The sequence below is a fragment of the Aristolochia californica genome, unplaced genomic scaffold (genome assembly GCF_029961685.1).
Source record: "Aristolochia californica isolate CCGP_79_NKW_82.1479 unplaced genomic scaffold, dmAriCali1.0.hap1 SCAF_9, whole genome shotgun sequence".
Taxonomy (NCBI): Eukaryota; Viridiplantae; Streptophyta; class Magnoliopsida; order Piperales; family Aristolochiaceae; genus Aristolochia; species Aristolochia californica.
In genome coordinates, this window is record NW_027182290.1 from 3,548,653 (window position 1) to 3,576,071 (window position 27,419).

A 27,419-nucleotide genomic window follows, 5' to 3' on the forward strand; every position below is an offset into this window, starting at 1 on the left:
TTTTGCCTTGAACAATCAAAAGGAAAATGTGACTTTGTTGGACCAGTGTGAGAGAACGGTGTGAGTATGTCCAAATCAAGACTCAAACAGAACTTCAAATGACAAAGCAAAAAATTTAAATTAGAAGAGTGAAACACAGACTGAATTACGTTCTTTATGGGGCAGCCAAAGTACTTGCTGTGTAAAGACAACAATTTCGAGCCCTACACGAACATATTGGTTAATCTAAGTCATCAATATTAACTTTAGGATTCACGCCATGGCTGTTGCTCGGAATTTCAGTTCATTGAGCATAAACACTCATATTCTGGCCCCAACCCATGTCAAGATGAACTTGTTCTCTCCGTAATATATCACAGACCAACACAGTATCAACGGAACTGGAGTGAAGCTCTGATATTTGGTTCTTGCTGTTGCTTTTCGGGAAGAAAACAGTTTGCAATGGCGTTCGTGACCCTAATCTGGAAGCTCAGTGTTGACGCGCGTTGGGTTTGCAGTTTAAGAGACTCAGCGAGTTCTTTGCAATGGCGTTCGTGACCCTAATCTGGAAGCTCAGTGTTGGCGCGCGTTGGGTTTGCTGTTTAAGAGACTGAGCGAGTTCTCCCGCTGTTTCTACCGTAGAGGGCCGACCACTCGTCTTCATCCATGGTGTAGACATCAACAGGCCACCGACACGGTTATTCTGAACTGATGCAAGAGGCGTCTATTACAAAGAAAGTATGACTTCTACGCTTCAATTCTTTGCCTCTTCTTTTCTGTTGCATTAATGACTAACTTCTTTTTAACAAAAAGATTAACAAATTTTTAACAGAGATCACGAATCGGTAACCTTGATTGGAGATAGAACAGGGAGGGTCATTGCATGCAAAACATGGACCAGGCAAGTCACAGTGCTGTTCAGAGATCTCCCTTCCCTAATGGAGTGGCATTAAGCAGCGGCGGAAAGCGGATTTCCACTCTCAGTGTTCGCATATGTGACTGGTTTTCCAGACTATAATAAGATTAACTCCATCTGGGTTGTCGTTGCCGATGGATTGGTCTCCAACCCAGACATGCAGAACTATTATGGGTGTGAAATTCAACGGCCAGGGCGGAGTCTTGCCGGCATTGGGTCACAAGCAGCTTAACGGAAGCGGGATTGTGTCTGTAAGTGAGGTTGAATCAAGAAAGCAATGGGGCTTTATGGATTGGCAGAAACTCGATCCGAACCTAGGCTAACATATTTAATAAATGAGTTAGATTCAAGTCAATTTATTTAACAGCATGTGTAGGGTAGCCTGACCTAGGCCGACATGACCCCCACCCATTGCTTCCCTCAAATTCAGTCTTATCAGGGAAGACGTAGGGTAGCTTTAGTTGTGTTCATCAGTAGGTAAACTGTCCTTAATAAAGGCTTGTCTTTAGCTTAAAGTGAAAAGTGAAAAGTATATAAAACTGCAACCAGCCCAAGGAGGAGCCACAACTTGAAGAAAACCCAATTTGACCCTTCTGCTCCTCTCTCTTCTATTTACGTCAGACTTATGGTGCATACTCCAAACCTTCCTCCCCCAAGTTGCAATTTACGTGAAATTTTGAGGGTATTTTGGTAACTGCATAGCGTAATATTCACCCGAAAGAGTCTGAGACCCTGTGATTCAACGTTGGAATAAGCTGCAAGGCCACTATCATTCAAGTCTCTGGTCACTTCAGTTGTCTCTTAGTGGAAGAATTCGATTTTTTTTTAGAATTATATGGAAAGTGTTTGTGCCTATTTGATCCTCTGCCTGCACCCCGAATCATCTGCTTACATCTAACTCTCTTCTTCTTGGAGAATCCTCACCTCACTCCATGACTTTCTTTGTTGAGGAGAGCAAGCCCTCAAACTCCTGCAGCTTACTTTCATCGGCTGTGAAAGAAGCCTTGGCCCAGTGTCATATTTTCCCAAATGAAAGAGGGTCTTGCTCGAGCTCCGAAGATGAGAACCCAGCTTGTGAAATCGAAGATGAACGAGTAATTTTTTTCCTTTCTTCTTCGTTCTTGGTTTTATGTTTCCTTGTGGACTTTTTCTTTACAGTGATCATCTTATTGAAAACTGGGCAATTTTCGTCTGTTTTGATGAACTTTTACCAGGTGATCATCTTGGCAGTTCGAAATCGTATGACGAAAGGCAGACTCGGGCGAAAGAATAGACTGAGGACGAAAAGCCTCAGCTGGGCTTTTTCTCCTTCCACAGGAGAACTCTATGTTGCTCCCAAGGCGTTTGAAGAGAAATTAACGAAGAAAGAGAAAGTAAGAGAAGAAAAGGAGACACAAGTCGAAGATGATGCTGATGATGCTGATGATGAAGAAGAAGAAACTGAATCGTTTTTCTCTGTACGAAGCCGTTTCTCTCGTTCTTCGAGTGCAAGCAGAGTGGATGATGGTGATGGACAATTACGGAGGCGATCAGTGCTTGAAAAATTCTCTCATTGTGAAGGGTGGCCGTTTGGCTTATATCGAAAGAGTTTGATGCTTCCGCCATTACCCAGTTCTCCCTCGGAATCATGGACATGGTGTAGACGGCGTGGAATGCTTAAGCCTCTCCAATACTAATGTTCTATTCTCTTTTTTTTCCTTTTTCTTTATGAGTTTTGAATGTCAGGTAGAGGAATTACTTTCTGGATGTTGCAAGAAGAATAGGCTGAAAATGAGTATGACTGACTGTGAAAATAGAACTGGGAAAGTGTTATTTGTGAATAAAATATGGTTGATCTTTCTAGCGTAGCAGAGGGTAACCATTTAAACCGGCAAATTTGCTGAAAGTGAGGAGGTGTGATGATAAATGATTGGTAAAAACAAGGAATTGGGATCAGCTCCGAGTCGGAAAAGGTGATTTTCAGGGAGATTTTTCTGAAGTCCGGATTAGCTGTGAACAAAAGAGCATCCTAAGCCCCCCAAGCATGAATAGGAGTGGTCGATTCACAGTCGCCGTTCTCGTAATAGAAAATAGAGGGGTCGCCGGAATTTTGGCGCCTCCGCCTCCTTGTTCAGGAGGTCTGTATTTGGAACTACTTCAATTTATTATGACCTCCCGTTCGTTTGTCCGGAATCTGTGATCTAACTGTGAAAATTGAAATTGAGATTGTTTAAGAATTTATTAACAGTGTCAACGGGTCAGCCTCTCTGATGATTTTGGTCTCATTTATTTTGAGTTTTGGATTTAGTTCCTTTAATTGTGATGGTGGGTTAAAATTGGTCTTGTAATCCAACCCTCTGAAGATGGATCATCCACTGTGACTTTAATGAATTTAATATTATGATATGTAGTTATTATTTCCCAATTATTTATACAAAAGTTTGTTTGTTATCCCGACACGGAGAAAAAGTATGAACACGATATAAAAAGTAGTTCCGTCCACTCTTGTAGGTAGTAGTTTTTTGCACTTAACAAATCGGTTGGGTGTATTGGCTGGCCGCTATCATGGTATTAGAGCTGGGCACACCACGTCCCGCGTTCGAATCCTGTGAGAGGTGGCGATAGAGAATCGGCAAGGTGGGTGTCAGAGTAGTTCCGTCCACTCTTGTAGGCAGTCAGGCTTGATGTAAGTTAATTTGCCTCCTTTTTCCATTGTTTCTCTCTCGACGTGATTGTATGTTTTTAGTTTTCATGGTGGTTTTAAAAGTTCTACTTGTACATTAACTTGGTGCAAATACAACTAATAGTAGAATTGATTCACAGTGTCAAGAAAAATCAAAAGGTGAATGACTTTTGAATAATTATTCATTTTGATATTTTTAATTAAATTTTTAGTTTTATTTATTAAATTTTTGTTTAATGATTTTATGTAGGAATTTATGCATGATTTTATATACAATTTATTTGACATGTATTTTATGTAAAATTTTAAATATAAGTTGGAGCTCGAACTCGGTTAAAATTATTGAATTCGAGCTTGTTTACAATTTTAAGCTTGGCTTCAGTTCAAATTCGAAATATTTATATCAAACCCAACTTGAACACAAACAAGTTTGAGCTCGAATCACTTATGCCACCCTTAGTCATCTACCATGTTGGAGCAGTCAAATTTGCCAACTTAGCCACATATTTCTAACGAGTAAGTACAAAAATTTATGAGTTGGAAAAGATTTTTGCCGAGTTGGTGAGTTAACTATTCGGCAAATACCCTTGACTAAGTTGAAAGTTAGGTATTTTGACAAAATAGATTACGGAGCCTCCTAAAAAATTAAAAGCCCTGGCCATCTTGTTTGGCCACCCCACAAATCCTTTTCCAACATGTTCAGTGGGGTCAAAGAACCACGGATCAAAACCGTTAATCACCGGGAGCAAATAGATCTCGCTGGATCTACGTGCTTCAGGTAATGAACCGATGGCCCACATCAGTTCTCGCATAACCTATGATTGCTCAAGGACAATAAATTCCTTTCAGTCATGAACGCATATCTAATTCTCTTCCCTCCTATCGCCGCCTTTGTTCTTCGGGATTCCTCTTATTGTCAGCCCCCACAACACAAAGCTTTCTCTAATCTGGGATCGAAGAAAATCCCAATCTTACTCTTTTCTCTGCGGTATGGATTCTCTGCCCGTCAATTGGGAAGCCTTGGACTCCCTTGTCGTCGATTTCGCCAAATCTGAGAACCTCTTGGAAGATGCTTCCTCCTCCGCTTCCCAGCCCTCCTCCCCCTCATCCTCTTCGTACCGATCGCGCGTTCTAATCCGTCAGATCCGTCGGGCTCTCGAGGTGGGCGATGTAGACGCTGCAATCGAGCTTCTCCGCTCCCACGCCCCTAACGTACTCGAAGACTACCGCCTTCTGTTTCGGTTGCAGAAACAGGTTGTTGGGAATTATTCCGCATTGCTCTTTAACTTCTGGTTTTGGTCTTGTGATTGGGTTTTCATTTTTTGTTTTTTTGGTTTGAGTAGAAATTTATTGAGCTTTTGAGGAGAGGAACGGCTGCTGATCGTGATGCTGCGATTGAATGTTTGAGGACTTCTCTCGCTCCCTGTGCTCTCAATGCCTATCCGGTTTGTGAAATTTTGTTACACTTTTTTGTGTTATTTAAATGATTCTTCTTCCCTTTGAAGATGGAGGCGTGTTAGGTTTGTAATCACGCGGGGAGAATCAATTTCGTAATCATAGTAGTAAGGATAGATTAGACTTTGTTGGGTTTTAGATTTTGCCGATAAAGCCGTACAGCGATGGAATGTTACGAAGGGGCATGTCGAGTGACATTGACGTGACAATTGTGGGATTTGAACGAGAGTTTTGAATCATCAGTAGGATTCGCGAGCATCTTGCTACAGAATTTTCTCCTACATAACAGACTTTCTACAGGAGAATTTTCCAGCACATTATTTTGTGGATTAGTTTCTTCTACTGTGACACAGTAGGACTTTTGACTTTCGCAAACTGGGATAGTGGGAAAAGCGATGGTGTCTAAAATAGACAGTCTTGCTTATTCTTCTTAAGTGTTCTAGACAGTAAATAACATTTCAGAAGCTCGGCTCCTCTTTTTCATCCAGTATCATCCTGATGCGCTTGATCTTTCTTGGCTCTTGAGAGCCCTGATTCTGTTTTTATTTACTTGAAGGAAGCATACGAGGAGTTCAAGCATGTTCTACTTGCTTTCATTTTTGACAAAGAAGATCAAACCTCTCCAGTAGCAAATGAGGTGAGTATTAATATAGTCAACTTCTTCCAGCGACCACTTTATTTCAATTTATTATTTTATAGGTTATTATTATTACCTGTTTAATTTGGAGGATCCCAATATCTTTTGTGATGAAATTTGACCTTTTCTTTTGTTCATGCTACACTAGAGGAGATTCCTAGTAGTTGCATAAACCTAATATGTTGGAGGCCAATTTGTTTCTCCTATTTTGTTTTGAGAAAGCAACTGACTTTCTTACAAAAGAAATATGAAGAGGAGCAGAGAGGATAAGCCTCAAGCCCGGTATAAGAGGAGGAGAGTTAACCACTGCAATTTCCTATATGTAACTCCCTTTTTTACTAAAGCATGAGCCTCTCCTTTTTTTTAATAGTTGCTGATTGGATGTAAATGAACAAAAAGAGTTATATAGTGTTAAAAGCAATCCAGAAAGAATACCAAAACTTTAGAAGCTTAATACATGCATATGCAAAAGCTGCTTGAGATTAAGCGGATGTTTGGGATATGTCACCTTCCTCCAGGCACACAATTTGTTTGCCATGCACCCATCAAAGCTTGAAAATCATATGTGTGGGGATTTTGTTTAACTGTTTGTAATTTTTTAGCTTTTATGTTTAATTAAATTTTTGACTATTCAAAGAAATCATTTTGGTGGCTTCAGTTTTTCTTGTTGAAACCAAATGCAAAGGAAAAAGTTAGAGAGTATGTACTTTTTAGTTAGCAACTAGGGTGAAGCATTCTTTCATAAAAAAAAAAAAACTAGGGTGAAGCATTCTACTTTAAGTTTTTTTTTTTTTTTTGATAAGGATGTATTTATATTAACAAGAGAAAAATTACAAAGGAAAAGGGAGCAAATCCCTAACAACAAGAGATTGCAGGGTCGCTCTCTGCTTGGCTAGCACATCTGCTGTCGAATTTGCAGATCTTAGAATGTGAGACTAAATACAAGAGAGTAGTGAGGTAATTTCTAAAATCTGACTCGAAAGATGTCCCAATGGCGCCACGGCGGAGGGGAAGCACACTCGCACATGCCAATGACCACCTTCGAGTCCCCTTCAATGTGAAGGGGACTACTGCAATTGTGTTTGAAAACGCGAAGCCCATTGAGGAGCCATGGAGCTTAGCCGACGTTAAATCGGAAATGGCTAAAGTCGGCATAAGAAAAACACTGAATGCTGGATGAATCCGAAATAACTCCCCCAAAAACAGCGATCCCAGGATTGCCAAGAGAAGAGCCATCAAAATTCAATTTTAGGTAACCAGCTTCCGGGGGAGTCCACTCCTGCATGACTTGGATCTTGGTCCCAATGTGCATCTTTGCCAAATTGCTCTAGTTTTCACTGATAGAGGTACCCTCGAAGGAGGAAAAAGAATTCTTAGTCAGAAGCCAAGAGAGTAGTGAGGAAAAAGACTTCTTAGTCAGAAACCAAAAGACTTTAAGTTGTTGATGCATGTTTAGCAAGTGGGACAGCAAGATGGTTACAAAGTGCAGATCATGCATTGAAGTCCAAGGCGCATACAGAATATGGTTTTCTGTGCCTTGGTAAATTCCTTTGTTCTTGCTTGCAATGATTAAAAATTGACTAGTGCCTTCTAAAGGAATAACCAATTAGAGCTATCTTACCTTTCTTTTCTGATCTACCAAATTTCCTCGCATTTCAGTAAATCAATGTAACATTTCTTGAGATCTGGTTATCTGGGTTACTGCCTATTCTCCATTCCAAAACAACTGAAGAATAAGTTGTCTAGGCTTTTAAGTAATGCTGCAACTTGGTTACAGTTCGGAACATTTCTTCAATTTGTGCACATTTTCTTGTGTAAGATACGAGCTTCTAAGTTCTGTGGGATCTTTGCCACAGTTAAGAGTCTTTGAGGAATTCTTAGCACTATTTTGTGGTCCTTTATCTATGGGCAAGAAGTAATGGCTTCAGGTCACCTAAACTCAGATTTTTGTAAGAGTGATGAGAAAGTAATCTTGTGAAGTCCTTATATGCCTTTAGTGAGAACTTTTTACACATAAGTAGGAGCATCTTTCTGTCTCAAAACACCTGTTCCTACCAAGCTGATGCAGCAGATGAATGCTTTTGCACTGTATGCTTCCGAGCTGAATTGAGGGAATTCAGGAAGCAGAACGAAGACAATGTCCTTGCAGTACTCATGCTACTGAAGAAAGGTGGTGGCTTGTGCAGTTGACGTAACCAAATATCTATCCTCCGCTGGTTTCTGATAATACTACACCTAAAAGCATTGGCCAAAATTAGGTTAATAAATAAATTTCAACAAGCACTGTCATTAAAATTTTCCAATAGAAACTTCAAGAAAAAAAATTACCAATAAAATCAGCCTACTACTTTTCAGACAAAAAAAAAAGAAAAAGAAAAAAAGAAAAGAAAACCTTCTTTGATCTTCACAGTATGATAATTTGTATGGATCTCCTTCATTCACCACTATAGATCATATCTTCTTAACAAAAGTTACATGTTTGTGTAGAAAAGGGATAATTTAAAAAGAGAAACTAAGAAAAAATACAGAAAACAAGAAGTGAGAAAGGGGAAAAAAGAGTGGCCTTGAAAGGGAAGGGAGTTTCCAATAGTGAACTGCTGCTTGGGAACCCCTTCCCAAACCAAAGCATCGACAATGCTATTTGTACCTAAGGTGTGTCATCAGGATACATTTAAAATTTTGATAGAGGTTCTCAATCTCATCAAAGTACATCAAGAAACAGCCAAGGGGATGCTTGGACCACTAGCCCAGCTCATAACAACTGTCAAGTCCCTTTCCTCAACTAAGAGGACAGATAATCTTCCTATGTACATTTGTGAGCTCCCCCACTGGTCAGACTCGGATTGTCCCAAAAGCTGTAAGGTAATTTGCTTTAGAATGTACAATATATATAATATGGGCAATGTTTTAGATATTTTTATGAACTTTCTTTGGAAAGGATGAGGTAATTGCAAAACTAAAATGTTGAAACTGCTGAAAGGAATGAAATAGAGCAAGAGATGTGACAAGTAAGGGAGTGAGTTTTTCTATTTGAAGTGAAAAAATAATAATTTAAGGTACCTGATAGCTTTTTTTTTGCCAAAAAGGTGTTTTATGAGTCCCTGGATTGATTTGAAGAATCAACTTTTCAATGATAAAAATAGTAACAATAAGAATAATAACATTAATTCAAAATGAAAAGGGTTTTTGGGATGGCCAGACCTTAGGCCACTGCTAAATGAATCATGTACAACCCATAAAAAAATGGTAGAGAATCCTTTTCAATGATAAAAATAGTCAAAATAAGAATAATAACCTTAATTCAAGAACGAAAAAGGATTTGACAGAGGGCCAAATCTTAGGCCCCTGCCTTGAATTTTGCAGTACCCAAAAAAAAATGGTAGAGACCTTTCTAGAGTTTTTCTTTCGCCAACTGAACAGTTGTTGTCTGCCATTTGTCCTCCACTAAGTGGAACTATTATGAAATTTCCACTACGTATTGCTGCTTTTTCATTTTATTGGACAATAAAAGGATTACAAAATCACCATTTCTAAAGTCACCAACTGGTTTCTGTTCCAGCAATCTGGTCCCTATGATTGCTAGTTAGACTAGGTAATATATTATTTTTTCTCTATTAGTATATTAATTTTTATCTATTTTTAAGTGAAAGTGGTTTTAGATATCCCTTCATCTTTACCTTGTATTCTGGACATATGCTGCATTGCATATGTATTGAACTATGAGGTGTGAACTTCTTTAGTTTCATAATGTCGTCTCGTGTAGAGTAAGCTTGTGAGCGAATGATACATGATGCAAATAATCAAGGTTTGGTAATTTATTGAGGGATAGAAGGATCTACAAGAAAAGGAAGGCTACCCATGAAGCTTGAGATTGTTCTCATAGGAAATGAAGAAGAAATTAGGACACCAATAGACCAGTGAACGCCTTTCCCTACCCATTATATTGACACAGCTAGCTAATCTCTGGAGCCATTATCATGGCAAAGTTATATCAGTCTTTGTAAATGTTGTAAATTCAAATTGTACTTTTTCTGCTGCTAATGATTTTTGTGGATGAACAGTTTTCTCTAAGGGATTTCATTGAGAAGTTAGCCATGTAGTTCTTGAATATATTGTTATAATATTTTCTTTCAGTGGTCAGAAAAGAGGAGACTGGAGATCGCTGGATTACTGGCCTCGGTTCTCAGAGCCCATTTACGTGCCTATGATCCTCTCTTCTCAATGACTCTGAGGTATTTGATAAGGTACCTCTTCTCTCTTTATCTCTCTCTCTCTCTCTGACTCTGAGGTATTTGATAAGGTACCTCTCTCTCTTTATCTCTCTCTCTCTCTCTCTCTCTCTCTCTCTCACACACACACACACACACACACACACACACACACACTCTCCTTTCTTACATAAACATTTCGCTTATTCTTACTTACACTTATAAAATCTGCAGCATACACAAAGGATTTTGCTTTCATCAGGGGGTCTCATCTCCTATATCAGATCTTACAGAGAGGTTGCTCCTCGAGGAACGTGATTCTCCTGCGATTCCACAAGAAATTTTATATGAGGCACCTCCATTTGATGAAGTAGGTTATACACTTATCGCTTTGTTAGTTCTTGAGCTTTCATGTTCCAATTTTTTATTATGACTCTCTATCAGGTCGATATCCAAGCTCTTGCACATGCTGTGGAGCTAACGAGACAGGGTGCAGTTGATAGCTTAAAGTTTGCTAAAGGCGATTTATTCCAGGCTTTTCAGGTTTTAAAATTTTTTTCTGATACGTTTGTATGTTTGCGATTTCTGCTGGCATTATGTTGGAAATATTTATATTGGTCGTATTTTCACAGAATGAATTATGTCGGATGAGACTGGATATACCTATGCTTGATGAGTTGGTTCATGAATATTGTATCTATAGGGGAATTGTGGACAGTGGCCTTGCATCAACTTCAGGTGCATCACCTTTATTTCTTTATTGATATAGTTGCTTTTCCATGTGAAATTTATGCGTTTAACATGATGATCACATGGCATTCAGAAAATTGGCGTCCACTTCAATTGTGAATGCAATGTACCCTTTTTTTATTATGTCACCACTCATTGTATCAATTTTATGGCCGTCTACATTTGCCCCTTCTAACCCACTTTTCTAAGCCGTTTAAGATTGACACTTGGTTTCATCACTTTGCATCAGATTTAAAAATCATTGAGCCACTTGAATCTAGTTCATCTAGAGATTGCTCATCTCTCAATTTGGAATGTGGAACCTGTAAATCTTCAGATGGCGAGATTTCTGTTAGCACTGAAGCAGTGAGGTCACATGGTAATGACTTTGAGTTGAGATTTGCTAGTGAGATCACGAGTAATCAGGAAGATTGTAGCACAAGTGAACCACAGGGGGAAGGTCCTTGTAGAAGGTCACAGAAGATCAGGAGTTATGCTACTACAGACGGGTCCCGACGCAAGAGATGGAGAGGAAGAGTCGAGAAGTCAGATGACCCTTCTGATGTTTCCCTTGTGGACAACAGTAGGAATGAGCTCCCTGTCAAGGAAGGTAGCGGAAATGCCACAGAAGGAAAGCAGGTCTGTCAATCTGCATTAATCTTTTTAGGTATGATGAAACATGTCTAGTGGACTATGGTTATTATTAATCAAGTTTCTGGCCTTGCAGGTCTCATCCAATTTGTCAAGTACCAAGAGCAATCAGATGTATGAGATTATACTAGAGATCAGGGATTTGGCTCGTAAAGGAATGGCTGCAGAGGTTGTGGATGAAGTAAATGCTATGGACCCTAACTTTTTCGTGCAACATCCAGTTCTACTCTTCCAACTTAAACAGGTTAGAGTAACTGATTGATTTTCTTCAAATTTTGGTTTGCTTTGCATTAAAACGTATATCTTAAAGGGGAAGGGAGAGACATATGTCAAGCCTATATTTTACAAAGGGAAGGGCATTAACCACAACAACATTCTGGCAGGAAACACCCTCAGCTAAACAGTCAGATACCAATTTTTCTTTTCTTTTTTTTTGAATGTTGATTACACACATATAATACAATTCATATTTGTTGGTGAATTGAACCCAAGACCTCATAATAGAAACCACCGATACGACCATTGAGCCAAAGGCCTGATCCACATCAGCTACCAGTTTTTAGTAAGCTAAAAGAGAAAGAGGTCAGACACGTGAAGATTGTGCTACTTGTTCCTTTAAATGGCACTGTTCCATGAGGCGGTGCAGATCTAGGGACTATTAGATAAATTTTCTTGATGTGGTGACTTAACGTAGATGTACTGAAATAATTCTTTTTTATAGTTTCTTGGTAGCAAGAGGCTTTGTAATGACAGTATTGAGGCATGACTTCTATTGTTTTTATTAATCTGGGTTGGAACAGTATTCAAGTCGTAGTCTGATCAACATTTGTGTTAGGTTGAATTTCTTAAATTGGTTAGTGGTGGTGATCATGCGGAGGCTTTGAAGGTTGCTTCCTCCTACATGGGCCCTCTTGCAGCCAGCAATCCAGATTTGCTGAAACCATTGAAAGAGACTTTGCTGACTTTGCTGACGCCCAGTGGTGATGCTCCATCCAAGGGTGTGCCGTTATCAGTTCTCGCTACTTCCCTCCAGGTAATATTCTCATTCTGAGTTTTTGGTGGGTACACAACAAAGAAAAGGCCTGCATATTTTCAAGGAAAATGTTTAATCACTGAGATCTCTTCTTGCTGGTGAATATAAGTTCTTTCTGAACACTGTCAATGCAGGTAGCAATGGGTAGAAAGTTAGGGATAGAGGAACCACAGCTGATGAAGATAATGAGAGCAACATTGCACACGCATAATGAATGGTTCAGGCTGCAAATGTGCGATGACAAATTTGAAGGACTTCTCAAGATTGATTGCTTGAAAGAAATTGATGCCTCTTTATGCTTAGATGCTGCATCCAAGACAAACACAGATGCGTCCACCCACGGCTCCCAGATCACTGTATCCTCAACCAACCGGATGCCAGAAGACGGCAGCAGCCCTAACCAACTTTTATCTAGGGAAGCTATGTGCGACGAAACTGCAATTTTAAAGGTTATGGTGAGTCACCACTTCATCTCTGTCCATGAAAAAAAAAAAAACCTACTACAACAACATAACTGTATTGCTGTAAAAAAGAGAAGTCATTGTTTTTGCTTCAATTGCTGCAGGAATTCCTTGCATTGCCAAGGGCTGATGCCATTCATCTTCTTGCACAGTACAATGGAAATGCAGAGACCGTTATACAGCAAATATTTGCGTAAGCAAGCCTTGTGTATCCTGAGAACCAAACACACAGCATTTGTTCATTATTTGAAATATTTTTTATTCAAATTGTGCCATATCTTTTGTTGTATATTTTGTTTTTAATCCATAATTACCAAATCATGTACCATTCCTTCGTGACAGTCACCAAATCCCTGTCAGATTGATTCTGTAATAAATCTACGAATAGCATTTACATTGAAAGGATTCATCAACCCATCTTGAGGTTACAGCGCTACTTGGGATTATCGTTATTCGGCCGTCTGTTGATTACCGCTTGGCCTGGAAGAAGAGAAGCTAGCAGAAGAACAAGGTTGGAAATCAGAACAGTCTACATGTTTTGTATTTGTCATAAAGGTTGGATAGGTTTCTTAGCAATGCAGTATGAAGACGAATCCAACGATGGCTCATATTAAATGTAAGTTATAGAATATCAATCACCATTTCTTCTTAAGAAAATGATTGAACCGAATCACACTAACCAGTTCAATTCAAGATCAAATCAGACCAATTAGGCAGGTGTTCATATTTTTATCCCATTTTTTTTTTCTTATTTGAGAACTGGAAAAGGATTCAATTCTAGTTCAGTTGGGCTGAATTGGCCGGTCCAATCCAGTGTGACGATATTGATAATTACACTATGTAGGCATACAGATTTAATCATCAAAATTAGAATGTCAATAAATGATTTAGATATTCCATACAGATCAATTATCAAGATTGAAGAAACTTGAACATAGGGGTTTCGTCAAACAACTAGTCAAATGTCAAAATCAAAGCTTTGGTTAAAATCTGGATCGTTGGCACAATCAATGGTCAAGTAAAGTTGACTGTATGCGCCTTTGCCAAAATTAAATTAGAGAATGTCGCCTAAGCATTATTAAAGTACCACCTAAGTAAAGGAGATGCTACATAATTGATATGTAACGTTGCAATAGAGTTCCACCCAAGCAGAAGAAAAGGTCTCGCCAAGTGTTCTTTCTCCCCTTGCATGTGTAGCTAATGAAGTGGAGAGGGAGAAAACAAATGAGAGAGAAAAAAAGGGAGGGTAGTTGAAACACCCCCAACACACTACAAGTTAGTTTGAAGCCCCGTTGAATTGTTTCAGTAAAAGTAGTAACAAACAATCGTCAAAGCATAGACTAGCTATAGAACTGAATCTAGTCGACCAACAGAGGTTGTTGTTCATACGATAGGTCATTGAGGGCTTCAATTAAGTTTATGCATGGAGATCAAATCCGAGGATTACAAAGATAAGACTTCACATCACTTGAAATCTTATAACATTTTTTGTAACTGTATTTTCGGCGTGTCGTTCCACGGATCAGATACATGTCCACACACCCTAATTGTACAGAAATCCTAACCTACTTATAGCTGAATTGCAAATTCCAAGTTCTATTTTGATATATGCCTGCAAACTCATGAGGTTCTATAAGGTTCAACATGAGTTTGGATTAGAGAACAAATTTGTTAGTAATTCGACTTACAAAATATGATAAAGAGCGATCAAGTGCCGATTGTAGTGGTGGAGAAAAAAAGTGGCATTACACTTCAATATGTTTGGTTTGTTCATGAAAGACAACATTATGAGCAATTTGGAGTGCAGTTTTCCTATCACGGCACAACAGGGTTACAAAGGCCAGTTTAACACCCGGAATGGTTTGCAAACCAACAAAGCCAAACCAATTTAGCAGAGACATTAGAAAGGGCATGGTATTAATCTTTAGAACTAGATTGGGCAACAATACTGTTTTTCTTCATCTTCCACATAGTATAGACCTTGATATAATGTGCCTTTGATAAATAAAGAATTCGACGCATTGTTGTAAAATAAATTTTCTGAGGATTGACCATATCCTCATCATGAATGAAAAGATTGATATCAAGTCTAGTCATAGTTAGATATACTAGATTTCCAACGAGTTGACGATATAAGGTAGAATTGCCAAGAAGAGTTTTATAATCATGTTACCACTAACCTTTTCCTAAGCTTAACTCTGGTTTTCAGAGATGATTGAACTTATTTCTTCTTTTGTGAAGGACTGCTTTTTAAAGTGAGAATCAATAGCTTCCCCTTTGACGAATGAGTTTCTTCAATGGAGCAGAACTACAGTGTGACTTAATGGCTGAAAATTCAACAATGACAAACAATGGCAAACTCTCGTCGGGTTTAAGTTGGATTTACAAGAATGGGGCAGAGACAAGGTTGCAGGGAGGGTGATCGGGTCAGGATCGGGTTTTGGGAAACCCTACTCAACCCGACCTATCTCCACCCTTATTTCTGAACCAGACCAAGAGACTATTAGTTGTTAGAGGTTTTGACTAAGGTATAAAATAGAAATTATCAACTGGTTATCTTTTGGCATGAGGATTTCTTGTGTTTGGCTTTTCCATTCACTTTTTTATGCCCAAAGCATTCGTATAGCCTGAAATTTTTTATGCAGCAATCTCTTTTCCTGAAGTCATAGATTCTCTGTAATTTTTAATGTTATGTACATTATAAATAGGAAAAAAAGGGTCCCAAAACTTTAATCTCTCCTAATTTTCTCTTTTCTAATTGACCATCTCAGGCTAGTTTGTTCTTCAAGGGAGATGGAAGAAGATGAAATTCCAAATCTATAATTTCTATTATATTCCAGTTAGAAATCATTGACATCTATTCCCTAGTTTAAAGGCGGGGAAAGAGGAGCATAAATACTAATGAAGTCAGGTCATAAAATCATCCTATATATACAAAAATCAAAGATCACATAGAAGTCACAAAGCAAATTCCAAAAATTCATTTCCTAACAATTCAAATGAGTACAGAATCATTGACTTGAAGTAGATGGATTCAGCTGAGATTGAATACCCATGATTACTTTTCACAATAGCTGCAAAATTAGTCACCAATTTCTATAAAACAATTTCCTCTCTGTAATTCATCTACAAAAGCTTAACAACAGAATCACAATAATGAGTCCAGACCCTGTCGAGGGGACAAACAGAAACCTTAGTAGCCAAATTAGTGTAATCTACACTATGAGACCTTGTCAAACTGACAAATAGAAAGCTTACAGTTGTTCCTTGTTTCAGAGAAAACTTGGACAATATCACATTCAAGACACCTTTGATATTCCACAAGAAGGAAACAATGGTATATATATATCTGGATCAAACTTTTAAGAATCACTGGTGCTCAATAAGTGATTGTTATAATACTCAACCTTCCACTTATGCTGTACCATGTTTTCTAGCAAATATTAAAACATTGGTTTGAGTTCTTAACAGCATGAGTATTAAACAACTAAGAGATACACACACACAGCTTCTAATTGAGTAGTTTTAAAAACTTTACATTGTATTAAAAAGTACAATCACTTTTAAGTACATGTTCCTGGAGCAATGCAAAATTTTATTTTTTTTAGAGAAATAAGAATTAAAGAATAAGAAGAAAAATGCAAGAAAAAAGGGCCTAAACAAAAAACGCCCCCAATCAATCACACTCAACCTAATGAAGAATGAATTACTCTCAACCAGAAGATGAAGAAAAACTCCAGATCGAGCAAAACAATCATCCAACGAGTGTCATAGATCACTATCTCATCATATAAGATAATAAACACCACGGAGGTCTGCAATCTGAACCAAACTATCTGATGAAGACTGCTGCATTCCCTTTCACCACTAATGGACATGTGAAGTGCTGATAGAATATCTGAACACCACGAAGATAAGTAAATATTTCTCCTCAATTAAGTTATTCCCTTAGGGAAGTGAGTAAATCTCTGTGCGCCTTTCAGGTCCCTGTTTAGACCAACAGCCATTAATGACCTCCGGTATTTTATTCAGCTTTTCAACCACACTTGTATCAAATCCCCCATTTCAGATACTGATAAACCTCCGAGCTAGGAATCACCTTCAGATGCTTAAGTCATCAGAGTGAATTCATCTAGTAAAGTACGGCGAACTGTTAACCTGATCACATCCAAAGAAACATAACTCAAACTAGAACAAAATCTAATTGTTTGTTATGCATGCTGGCAATAAAATTCAGTACTCACCTTAAGAGCAGTCTTTCTCTGATGGGGTCCTGTTTTAAACGGTTAGAAATCAAGATCAGCATTTTCTGTTTGGACTAAAAAATATGCTAAACATCCGCAAATAAGAAGAAAGCCATTTTTCAGGCTAGCATAAAAATGTCCTCGAAGGAGATGTATGCAAGAGAAATATTTTATTTTACCCACAAAAGAAAAGTTACAAACAAGAGAATAGCTGATCTTCATCCTGTTTCCCCTGTCAAACTCTGGCTGTCAAACCTGAAAGGAAAAAGAAAGAGGGGTAAGGTTAAACAAAAACAAGAAGTGCAACTCATTGCTGAACCTCATCTGCTACTATCTTCAGCCAAAAGGGAAAAGGACGATGAATTATAAGAAAAAACGTGTGAGCCGACTAAAGCAGGTTCATAAGAATGGATACAGTCAGTTTGTTTTGAAGATACTGGTCATGTCTCAAGATGTCTGTACTGGCTTACATTACTAGCGAAGATTGGAGAAGAAGCAAGGAGAAGAGAAAAAGGGATGCAGGAAGCAGGAGAGAAGACCTGCGTCAGTTCATTAATTCCTGGATTAGGGTATTAATCGACCTTCTCCTTCTTAAGTACAGAAACATGTCTAAAAGACATAAATACCTTTTTATAAATTGCTTTTTACACATAAAGCGAATAAACTAGCTTCAAGTTATCTTCCTAAACAACCCCTGATTCCATGCATAGGAAAGAGCAACTAAAGTGATATAATAATTACAAGATTACCCCTCGATAACTCTCTTGGCTCAACTGTTTGAAACCAATAAATTACTTAATATTGAAGACTCTTACCCCCAACATTCCATTCATCCAGAAGAATGTTAGTCAATTTAAAATCTCAATGCAAACACCTTGGAGTCCCAAGACCCTTACAGTTTTGGGTTGCCTCTTTTGTGGCCAGTCCAGACATCTCTTCAATTATTGTATGTATTTTGAACACCAAAAACAACACAGCGTGTTCATTGAGAGTCTCTGTGTACAATAGTAAAGTTAGAAAATGACAAAGATGTCACTAGACGTGTACATTACAGTTGAAGCCATAAAATCGAAGTGGTAAGTTTTTATTTTTAATGTTGACTATGCATGCACAATACACCCCTTTCGAGGAAGAAGAGTTCAGATTTTTCCAACAAAACTTGTCCATGAGGTCCTTCCTGCATTTATGGTGTCTGATAGTTTTTCTTCTTTTTTCTCAAATAGAATAATCTTTCAACTTTGAGAGTGGACGACAGTAGATTTGCTGTTTGCACAAAGTTTCCTTACAAGACTGGATATCGGACCATATGTTCATTTCCCAGACACCGGAGAGATCTGGCAAGCAGCATACTTTTAATATCTGACACAACTAATATAAAACAGAAAAAAAAAATGGCAGAACTGATTTCTTAATCTATCATGGACAGCTTTTCTTGAACTGAAAGTCTGCCACAGAAACAGATGCTATGACTAAGCTGGCAGCTCTATTCCAGCCAGGGTACTCGTCAGATAAAAATACTTGTCACTACAAAGGGATCAATATTTCCAATGCAATTAGCACTCAATTTAACCCAAAAATACTTCAATTGTAAGAAAAGCATGTTAAAAGAACACATGCCAAAACTTGTCAGTATCTGTATGCTAATAGATGTTGGCAAAATGAACCACCTATCCAAGGGAAGCACTGCAATGGACTCATTTTAAGTAGAAGCTTTCCCAAACAAGATGCAAGTAATGATGACAGAAAGAAGTGACTACTGGTTGAGCAGCTGCATCGGGTAAAACAACCAAGATCGCTAATATTCCCACTTCCCTAGACAAGTTCAGCAGCATGGAAGTCCTATTTAGTTCAGTAGCATGTATGTGTATGTGTGTGTGTGTGTGTGTGTGAGAGAGAGAGAGAGAGAGAGAGAGAGTTCTGTACCGGACCTGCTACTACAATCAGCTAAATAATTCAGGTCCAGGGGGGGACAGCTCTGTATCTCTGAACTAGTAGAAGCCAATAAAAAGTGACTTCCAGCCAACCTCATTTCCAGTTACCTATAAAAAAAACCTAATGAGTTAAAATTATAATAAATTTCAGCTACAGGTCGAATGTTGATGCCAGATTTTCTCTGGTTCCAGTTTTAGTAGAGTAATTAGCTATATAATCAAGGTTATAGTTTCCAGAGCAATAACTATGTCAAGACCATGACTGAGGAACTACAGCAAATGTACTAAAAATAGTAGGACCAAATGCTGCTAGTCAGGATAGTATCTTCATGAAGTCATTATATCTGCTTCAATTTTAAGTGAAAACCAACAAAACAAGTTCCAAGTAATTTCAGTTTAAATGTAAAACATATTTACATTCAACTTTAGCTCATAAAAAATAATTACACTCCAGATTCACTTACATGCTGTAAATGAATCAGCTGCATGCCAACTTAAACTACAGTCCAGCTCTTTTCACATGTTGTATGTTGAGATGCTCCTTTTGTTACCTCTGACTGGATGATAGAAGCTGATGAGACTAGCTGCTAATTAAGAAAACTGAGAGTTCAGCTGCCTGACAAAGCATTGACAACAGTGTTCTAGTCATGAATACCAAAGAACGAGTATTTTGGTTTTTTACTGCTTGGTTGATTTCCATGGCATCAGAGACACACATATACAACTTGGAATCACTTGTAAGCAAATCGGGTGGTGTTTACTATAATGCCTAAAAATCTTCATTATTGGTTGACATGAATGTACACTTCCATATTATCAGCCATTCAGATTTATCAAAGCCTAATGAACCTCATGTGTTCCAAGCAATAGAGACCCAAAATGGGAAGATACCAAATGTCCAAAAGCACCTGATGGTTGAAGACTTTAGCAAATGGTTAATCTCAGTGAACCATACGTCTAGTAATAGATAATAATGAGCCCAAGCACTTTTTGGGGAAACAGAAACAACTGTACCAGCAGGACTTGTATCAAGTTATAACAGGGATTCTTGATGAATTACTTATTAGTGAAAGAATGCTTCCTCTGATCTGGAATATCACTTGGAATAATACAAAAATACCTATATAACTTAAGCAAGTTCACATTGAATTATTGGGCTCATAAACCCACGTTATGGAAGAGCTATAACACCACTTCTGCAGGGGTAATTGTGTTTTTTCTTTCATATCGAGTCAGAGTTAGCAACTGAAAGTGGACAGCAAGGTTACAGGCATAAAGGTATTCCAGGGGAATGTAGGTCTTTATTTAAATTCCAGAGGTATGTAGGTTTATGTATGCAAGATTACTGAGATATAGAGGTAATTACCCAATACTCACACATAAGGAGAACTTGAAATCTCATTTTATCTTACCTTTCCATATGTACTACAAACGTGTGGGACAAGTTTCCTTGGACTTTGCAGCCCAATAAGATATGTGATGATACATTACGATAATACTAGGCTGGTCAGCAAGCTGCTCTTCTGATTCAGTTAAGAAACTGTGCTATAATCATCTTGCAGGTGCAGAAGTGATTCCTGTGAATAAGATTGTTTTTTAGAAGAATTTCCTTTATTTACAGACACCATTGATTACTGCACATTATTCTCCAATCAAGATACCAAATCCCATCTTCACCATTTTATTGAAGAGCACGATCACTTTAAGTACATCATGCTTGACTACAGTCGTGTAGACATTTTGCCTCAATCTAACACCTCCTTTCATAAGTGTATCCAGCAAAATCTCCGTGCCCTTCAGGCTACCTCTTGGACAAAGGCCCATAATGAGTAATTTATTAGTAGAAGAATTTGGTTCAAGATTTTGCAGTATCATTTGGTTATGAAAATAAAAAGCCTTAACCAAGTCCCTCCTTTTACAGCACGCCTGGATAATTATATTAAATGTAATAGTATCTGCATTGACGCCCTTCTTGTCCATTTCCTGTATAACTTCAAGTGCATCTTGTAACCTCCCTTGCTTGCAATAGCTCTTTATAAATATGCTATAAGTAACCACATTAGGTGACACTGATTTTGCTTTCATCTTCTTACACAAACCTTCCATAGCATCGATGTTGTTCTCTCTGCAGCATGCATCCATCAAAATAGTAAAGGTAACAGTGTTAGGAACAAGCCCATCATGCTCGCATTTTTGCAACCAGTTTTCTACATCATCCATGGTTATCTTCTTAGTTTGGCAAAACCCATAAAGCAATGAATTAAACGTGACAATTGTTGGTGCTAGTTGTTTCTTAAAAATATTTTCATACAACTCTTCAGCCTCATGAAACCTATATGTCTTTCCATATCCATCGATCATGACATTGTATAAAATAATATCCACCCCTAAACCATTCTCCAATAGATCATCAAAATGCCTTCTTGCTTCCAACATCATCCTTTTCTTGCACAACCCGGAAAGGATTGCCCCATATGCAAATGAATTAGGAACAATTTTCTCAGAAAGCATTTCCTCATATAGCTCAAGTGCTTCTTTTATTTTTCCCTGCTTGCAGTAGCCATGAATGAGAATGCAATACACTGTCCGGTCCAACTTCAAGGAAAAACTTCTCATCTCATCAAACAGCCGCTTCATCTCATCAACTTGCCCCCTTTTAGAGAGACTGCTAAGCAACGTACTGTATGTGACAACATTCAGACGGAAACCCCATGAAAGCATCTCCTTCTGTAGCTTTAGTCCTTTTTCTGTGTTACCGCTCTGACAATGCCCACTCATCAGTATTGTATATGTAATGCCATCTGGACTCAAACCTTTTTGAAGCATCATATACAATAACTTTTCAGCCTCACCCATCAGGCCAAGTAGACAGAAGCCGTTGATAAGTGTGTTGTAAGTGACCACATCAGCCACTATTCCGTCTGATACCATGTCCTCAAAGATCTTCAGAGCTTCTTCATGAGAACCAATCACACAGAATCCATGAATAAGAGTATTATAAACATATCTGTCAGGGAAAATTCCATATTTGAGCATGACAGAGATAAATGACTGGGCCACATTTATACAACCTGCATTGCAGAAGCTTGATATAAGAGTGTTGAAAGTGATAATGCAGGGACTAAACCCTCTTATTTTCATATCTCGGAGAAAGGTCACTGCATCACTTAACCTCCAGTTTTTGCAAAGACCATTGATAACAATGTTATATGTGTATTCACTAGGAGAAAACTGCTCAAACCACAACTTGTACAAATCAAGTACATCTTCCGTTTGCCTCAGATTGTAGAGCAAATTGTTATATGTTGATATGGACGCTTGATAGTTAAGTTCTTTCATCTTAATAATAACCAAAAAGGCATCAGACAGCATTCCGTATCTGGAATAGACATTGGCAAGCATGTCCCACACCACATTGCTACAATCCCATTGAGTGAAATTACTATATAAAATCTCACAAAGCTCATTCGCCGAATAAAATCCTATGAGAAAAAAGAGGGGGGTATTAATAATTGAAATAGAATAGTAATCTATTAAAAAAAATAGAATACTAAATAACAGCTCCTACTTATAATTTGACATCCTTTTTACCATTGCTATGATAATCTCAAAATGGCATGCGTTGGAACAGAAAACTAATAAACTAGTAAAGCTAATAACGAAGGGAAACTCAAATGAATATGTCTAAAAAATAGAATCAATTGTTGGTCATTTGGACGAGTTACGGAGTGGATAGATTCAAGCATGGATCACCTAAAATTCAAAAAACTAAACGGGCATCACCTAAAAACTAACTTGATCGAAATAACTAAAATCAAAAAATGAATAATCGGCTACTAGTATAAGTTAAAAGGAGAAGGAAATCTGCAGACGAGACTGGGGAAAGGGTCTGACCTTGTTTTTGCAACAACTGCTCCAGAACCTTCCGCAGTTCCTTCAACCTCCCCTTTCGCGCCAAACGATAACAAACGTTAAACAAAGAAACAATAGAACCTCCAGTAGTCGAATCCATAAAACCGGAGAAGTTTGTCTGCACCCTGGCATCATTAGTTGGAATTGGGTAATGCGCCGTGAGAAACCGATTACTGCGAATCCCGGGTCTTCCTAGCGTTTTCACAATGTGGTCTGTAGAACCTGACCCACAGAGGTCGACTGTTATCTCTTCTTCTTCTGCTGCTGCTGCTGCTGCTAAGGAGGAGGAAAGCTTCGAGAAGAAGAACGAAATGGTAGAGGCGTTAGTGCGACAAAGTAGGGTTCTGGCTCGACGTAGGTTGAGCATCGAAGGGCGACAAACTTCCCATGAGAGGCCGAACAATTTCGCAGTAGAGAGAGGTGGTTCGTGTCGGTTCAGACCAGCGGCTTTTCGGAAATTTGATGATTATATATATCCAATTGTTGGGAGCGCCACGATTTTTAAATTATATAAAGGATAAAGAGAAATGAAATTATTCCAATTAATGATTAAGACTACACTAAGTTAAAAGGTTAATACAATAATAACCCTGTTTATGCTTAATCTAAATTCGTCTAGGGTAAACGTAATCCATTAATTCTTACTATCAACGAGAGGTTGTGGGTGACTCTTCTTGACGTACATGTCTACGGACAAAAGTAGCAAAAGTAGACGTACATGTCTTTCTAAGTAAGGATTCTTAAGCCGTGACTATCATTAGGGGAACATCGATAATAAAAATTTAATTTATTCCAGTGGTGTACACATGTTATTATTTACTTTGAATTGCTTTTATGCATGAATTTTTTATATACACGCACAACTCATTTTTAATTTGAATATTTCAATTCACTCCCCTCTTGAGAAGCCACGTAGGCCAACAAAAAATACATAAGGATTGATTATCATTTTGTTCAAGAAAAAATTACAAAAGGTTAAAATTATTCTTCATGGTGAAAAAATGTTAAAATTATACTTCGTGACGGAACGGGATTTGATGGGCCCTTAGGCGGTGGCGGCCGAATTCCCCCTGGTATACCTCGTTCCGGTGGAGCGCGTCCTCTGTTGATGCACAAAGGAGAAGCATATAAACGTCATCACAGAGTACTCCATATTCACTCTACTGTAATTCTGACAAGAAATAATGGAAGTGAACGAATGATAAGTTTTGATCATGGTTAAAGCCATGGATGGATACATACCTTTGGGAAACGCCGCAAGAGAGGAGTAAGAACAGAAAACACAAACGCAGGAACATCCTCAACAACTTCATTTCTTCCTTTCCAAGTCCTTTGGCCTGAAATGCTCTCCGCCCAACGCACGTATTAATACTGCCCTGACGCCTTATTTGACTCAGAGTCAAAACTCTTGCAAGAGATGTATAAGTTGTGTTTTGACAGAGGAAGGGAGTTGTGAGCTGCGAGCTGCGACTGGTTTCCGGATATTGACAGAGAAGTCTAACGTCGAGGGGTCCTCCGTTCAATTTTCAATATGGACTGGATGACTTGTGGGCATCGCCTCTTACCATTAATTTCCAGGAAGAAAGGGGGAAGCTGCCTCTTGAATTTTGCAAGGCAGTTATTGACAACGAGAGAAGGGGGCTTCTCTTCAAACACGATAGACGGAAAGGTGGTAATATTGGAAACTGTCATTTGCATTCATAAACAATATTTCCTAGTTTTTTCTTGAAATTAGTTTCCATGGTTGAACAGCTGATCAAATGAACTCTTTATGGACCAAAACGAAAAGCCTCATATACTGGATCGATCAATCGCCAGAAAGGGTATGCAACAAAAGTCAAGAAAAACTCACCAAAATGTCGAAAGTGAAGAGAATCAACTGTTGGAATTATGGTTTCAAATATGTTATTTATAAAATAAAATTACCATGATTCATATGGCGTAGGGCCCACTTCTAGATGTTTTGTCATTGGATGTTCAGTACAAGGAAAAATGACCAGCACATCCCCCTGTAGAGGTAGATTAAATGGGTGCATTGACTTAGTGGACACATCCCTTGGGAATAAGGAGATGTGTCTCTCTTGAGGGGATGTATCTCTCCTGAGAGGATGTATCCTTATGAATAGTCATTAGTGTCACACCCTTTGAAAATCTATAAATTCCTCCATGGTTTTACAAGTGAGGCTAAGGTTATTTGCATACCCAGTCTGGCTGAACGGGAGCAAGCTTATCACTTGTAAACAAATTATAAAAGTTTATTTTGTGCACTTCAAGTTCTATTTATATTCTGCAAGATGAAAGGTACGTTCTCTTTATTCTTATTATATCAATTATGTGATGTATGTATGACTCTCATGATAAAAAAATTATGGAGGATTTAATATCTATTTCTATGATGTTTATTTTATTCTTATTAGACATTATGTCTAATAAATACAAGTGATTAATGTCTCTACTGGTATCATAGAGATAAAATCTAATTTTTGATATTTTTTCCATATTTTTTTTGATTTTTTGACTATGTATTTGTGAATGGAAATAAGCCTAATTTAGGCTTATTGAGTTATGGCGCCGCAAGCGGGCCTGCTAGTGCAGGCTGCTGTGCGCGGGCTTGCTGGTGCGGGCTGCTGTGCGCGGGTCTGCCAATGCACTGGCTTGTGCGGTCCGGGTCTGTAATGACCCAGGACCTTGAACCAAACCGGGTTTTACTTATATAATGAGCCAGAATGTGTTTTAAGGGTTTATTTTTACCCATAATTTTACTTGGAATGGAATTTCCATGTTATTTTGAATTTATTTGGCTATTTGAAGATTTATATGTTGATATTTGATAAATAGTTCATATCAAATTGGTTTAGTTCATATCCAATTAAGTTATAGATGTGGAAAAACAATATAATTAATTTAATTCTATAATTTGAAAAATCCCCAAAGGGTAATGCATTTTGTATAGATTAAATTAATTTTATGTGTTTATTTTGAGTATAATCTGTTTTATGTGTTATACTAATTTCATTATACGATTAGCAAATTCCCCAAAGGTAATGCGAGTTGTATAATTAGATTAGTATATTGTAAATTAATTCATATGAATCCCCAAAGGGTAAGTATCAATTAATTTTTTTTTTGTTTGTTTGTGATATTGTTGTTTGTTTATTATGTGTGGAATGATTTGCCTAGTAACTCTCATGAATCCCCAAAGGGTAAGTGGGAGTACTAGATGGTTGAGATGATTGTATAATTACGTATGTTCTCCTAAATATTAAAATATTTTCTGGATGACAGGAACATCCAGTAGTGGGCATAATTTTGCTGAGTCCCTAAAGAAAAATGTACTTGATGGGACTAATTATGTGAACTGGTCACAACGGCTTGACTTAATGCTACAAGGCTATAGGTTTGATAAGATTATCAAAGTGGATACTCCTCCTAAAAGACCTTCCCGAGTAAACTACCTCGATAATTTGGAACAGTATAAGGACCTTAGAAAATTCAAGGAATGGGATGATGCTAATGAAATTTCTAGGTTACTTATTCTTGGGGCTCTAAGTGAGACTCTCTTTATGACTTATTTTCATGTCCCCACTAGAAAGGAGATTCTTGACCAGATTGAGGCTAAATATGGTAAAAAGTCGTCTACTCACATCAATAACTTATGCAAAAGTTCACTCGTGCCAAATGTGCAGAAAATGATGATGTGAGAAAATATGTAAATGACATGCTTGCCATGGCAGATGAGTTACAATATCATGGTAGACCAATGGATGAAGAGACCAAAGTGGTCACCATTATCAACTCTTTACCCAAATCTCTCAAATATATTCAAGATTTTTATTCTTTGTCCAAGACAAAGTGGACTATGTTTGATTTGGTTAATATGATCGACCACCAATCCGATAGACTCAATCCAAGTATTGAGTTAGATAAACCTTCACCTAGTGCTAACGTAGTTTTGAAGCCGAAGAAGAAGAATTTTAAGAAGAAGGGAAAAAACTTTCAATTTCAAAACTTCAAGGACAAAAAGGTCAATCAACAAAGGGTTGAAGTACATGCAAATCAACATGTTTGCTTCTTCTGTAATAAGTCAAGACATATAAAGAAGTACTATAGGGCTTTGAAAATCATGCAAGAAGGGCAACAGGAGAACACTAGTGAAATTTCTTGGTCACATATTCTTGGGGTTCTAAGTGAGACTCTCTTGATGACTTATTTTCATGTCCCTACTACAAAAGAGATTCTCGACCAGATTGAGGCTAAATATGGTAAAAAGTCGTCTACTCACATCAATAACTTATGACAAAAGTTCAATCATGCCAAATGCGCAAAAAATACTGATGTGAGAAAACATGTAAATGACATGCTTGCCATGGCAGATGAGTTACAATATCATGGCAATGGATGAAGAAACTAAAGTGGTCACCATTATCAACTCTTTACCCAAATCTCTCAAATATATTCAAGATTTTTATTCTTTGTCCAAGACAAAATGGACTATATTTAATTTGGTTAATATGATCGACCACCAGTCCGATAGACTCAATCCAAGTATTGAGTTAGATGAACCTTCACGTAGCGCTAACGTAGTTTTGAAGCCGAAGAAG

At 38.0% G+C, this 27,419-nt stretch overlaps 2 protein-coding genes across 3 annotated transcripts; one reads left to right on the forward strand and one right to left on the reverse strand.

Moving 5' to 3' along the window:
* Nucleotides 1–4,446: 4,446 nt before the first annotated feature.
* LOC137941238 (uncharacterized) lies at nt 4,447–13,376 on the forward strand. Its single transcript, XM_068786561.1, has 12 exons — nt 4,447–4,811; nt 4,901–5,002; nt 5,569–5,649; nt 9,784–9,893; nt 10,092–10,227; nt 10,302–10,400; nt 10,490–10,595; nt 10,837–11,225; nt 11,314–11,481; nt 12,073–12,270; nt 12,405–12,725; nt 12,836–13,376. Exons 1-12 carry the CDS (start codon nt 4,548–4,550, stop codon nt 12,926–12,928), a joined length of 2,067 nt encoding a protein of 688 aa, XP_068642662.1. The 5' UTR covers nt 4,447–4,547; the 3' UTR covers nt 12,929–13,376.
* Nucleotides 13,377–16,314: 2,938 nt separating this feature from the next.
* On the reverse strand, nt 16,315–23,235 carry LOC137941588 (putative pentatricopeptide repeat-containing protein At1g13630). 2 transcript variants are annotated; one of them, XM_068787067.1, is made up of 6 exons: nt 22,801–23,235; nt 20,319–22,388; nt 19,371–19,490; nt 17,155–17,230; nt 16,976–17,004; nt 16,315–16,889 (listed from the first exon to the last, which is right to left on the reverse strand). In XM_068787067.1, exons 1-2 carry the CDS (start codon nt 23,183–23,185, stop codon nt 20,548–20,550), a joined length of 2,226 nt encoding a protein of 741 aa, XP_068643168.1. In that variant the 5' UTR covers nt 23,186–23,235; the 3' UTR covers nt 16,315–16,889; nt 16,976–17,004; nt 17,155–17,230; nt 19,371–19,490; nt 20,319–20,547. The 2 variants fall into 2 exon arrangements, with proteins under 2 accessions (XP_068643168.1, XP_068643167.1); XM_068787066.1 differs by having other exon boundaries at nt 16,976–17,230.
* Between the last annotated feature and the right edge of the window lie 4,184 nt (nt 23,236–27,419).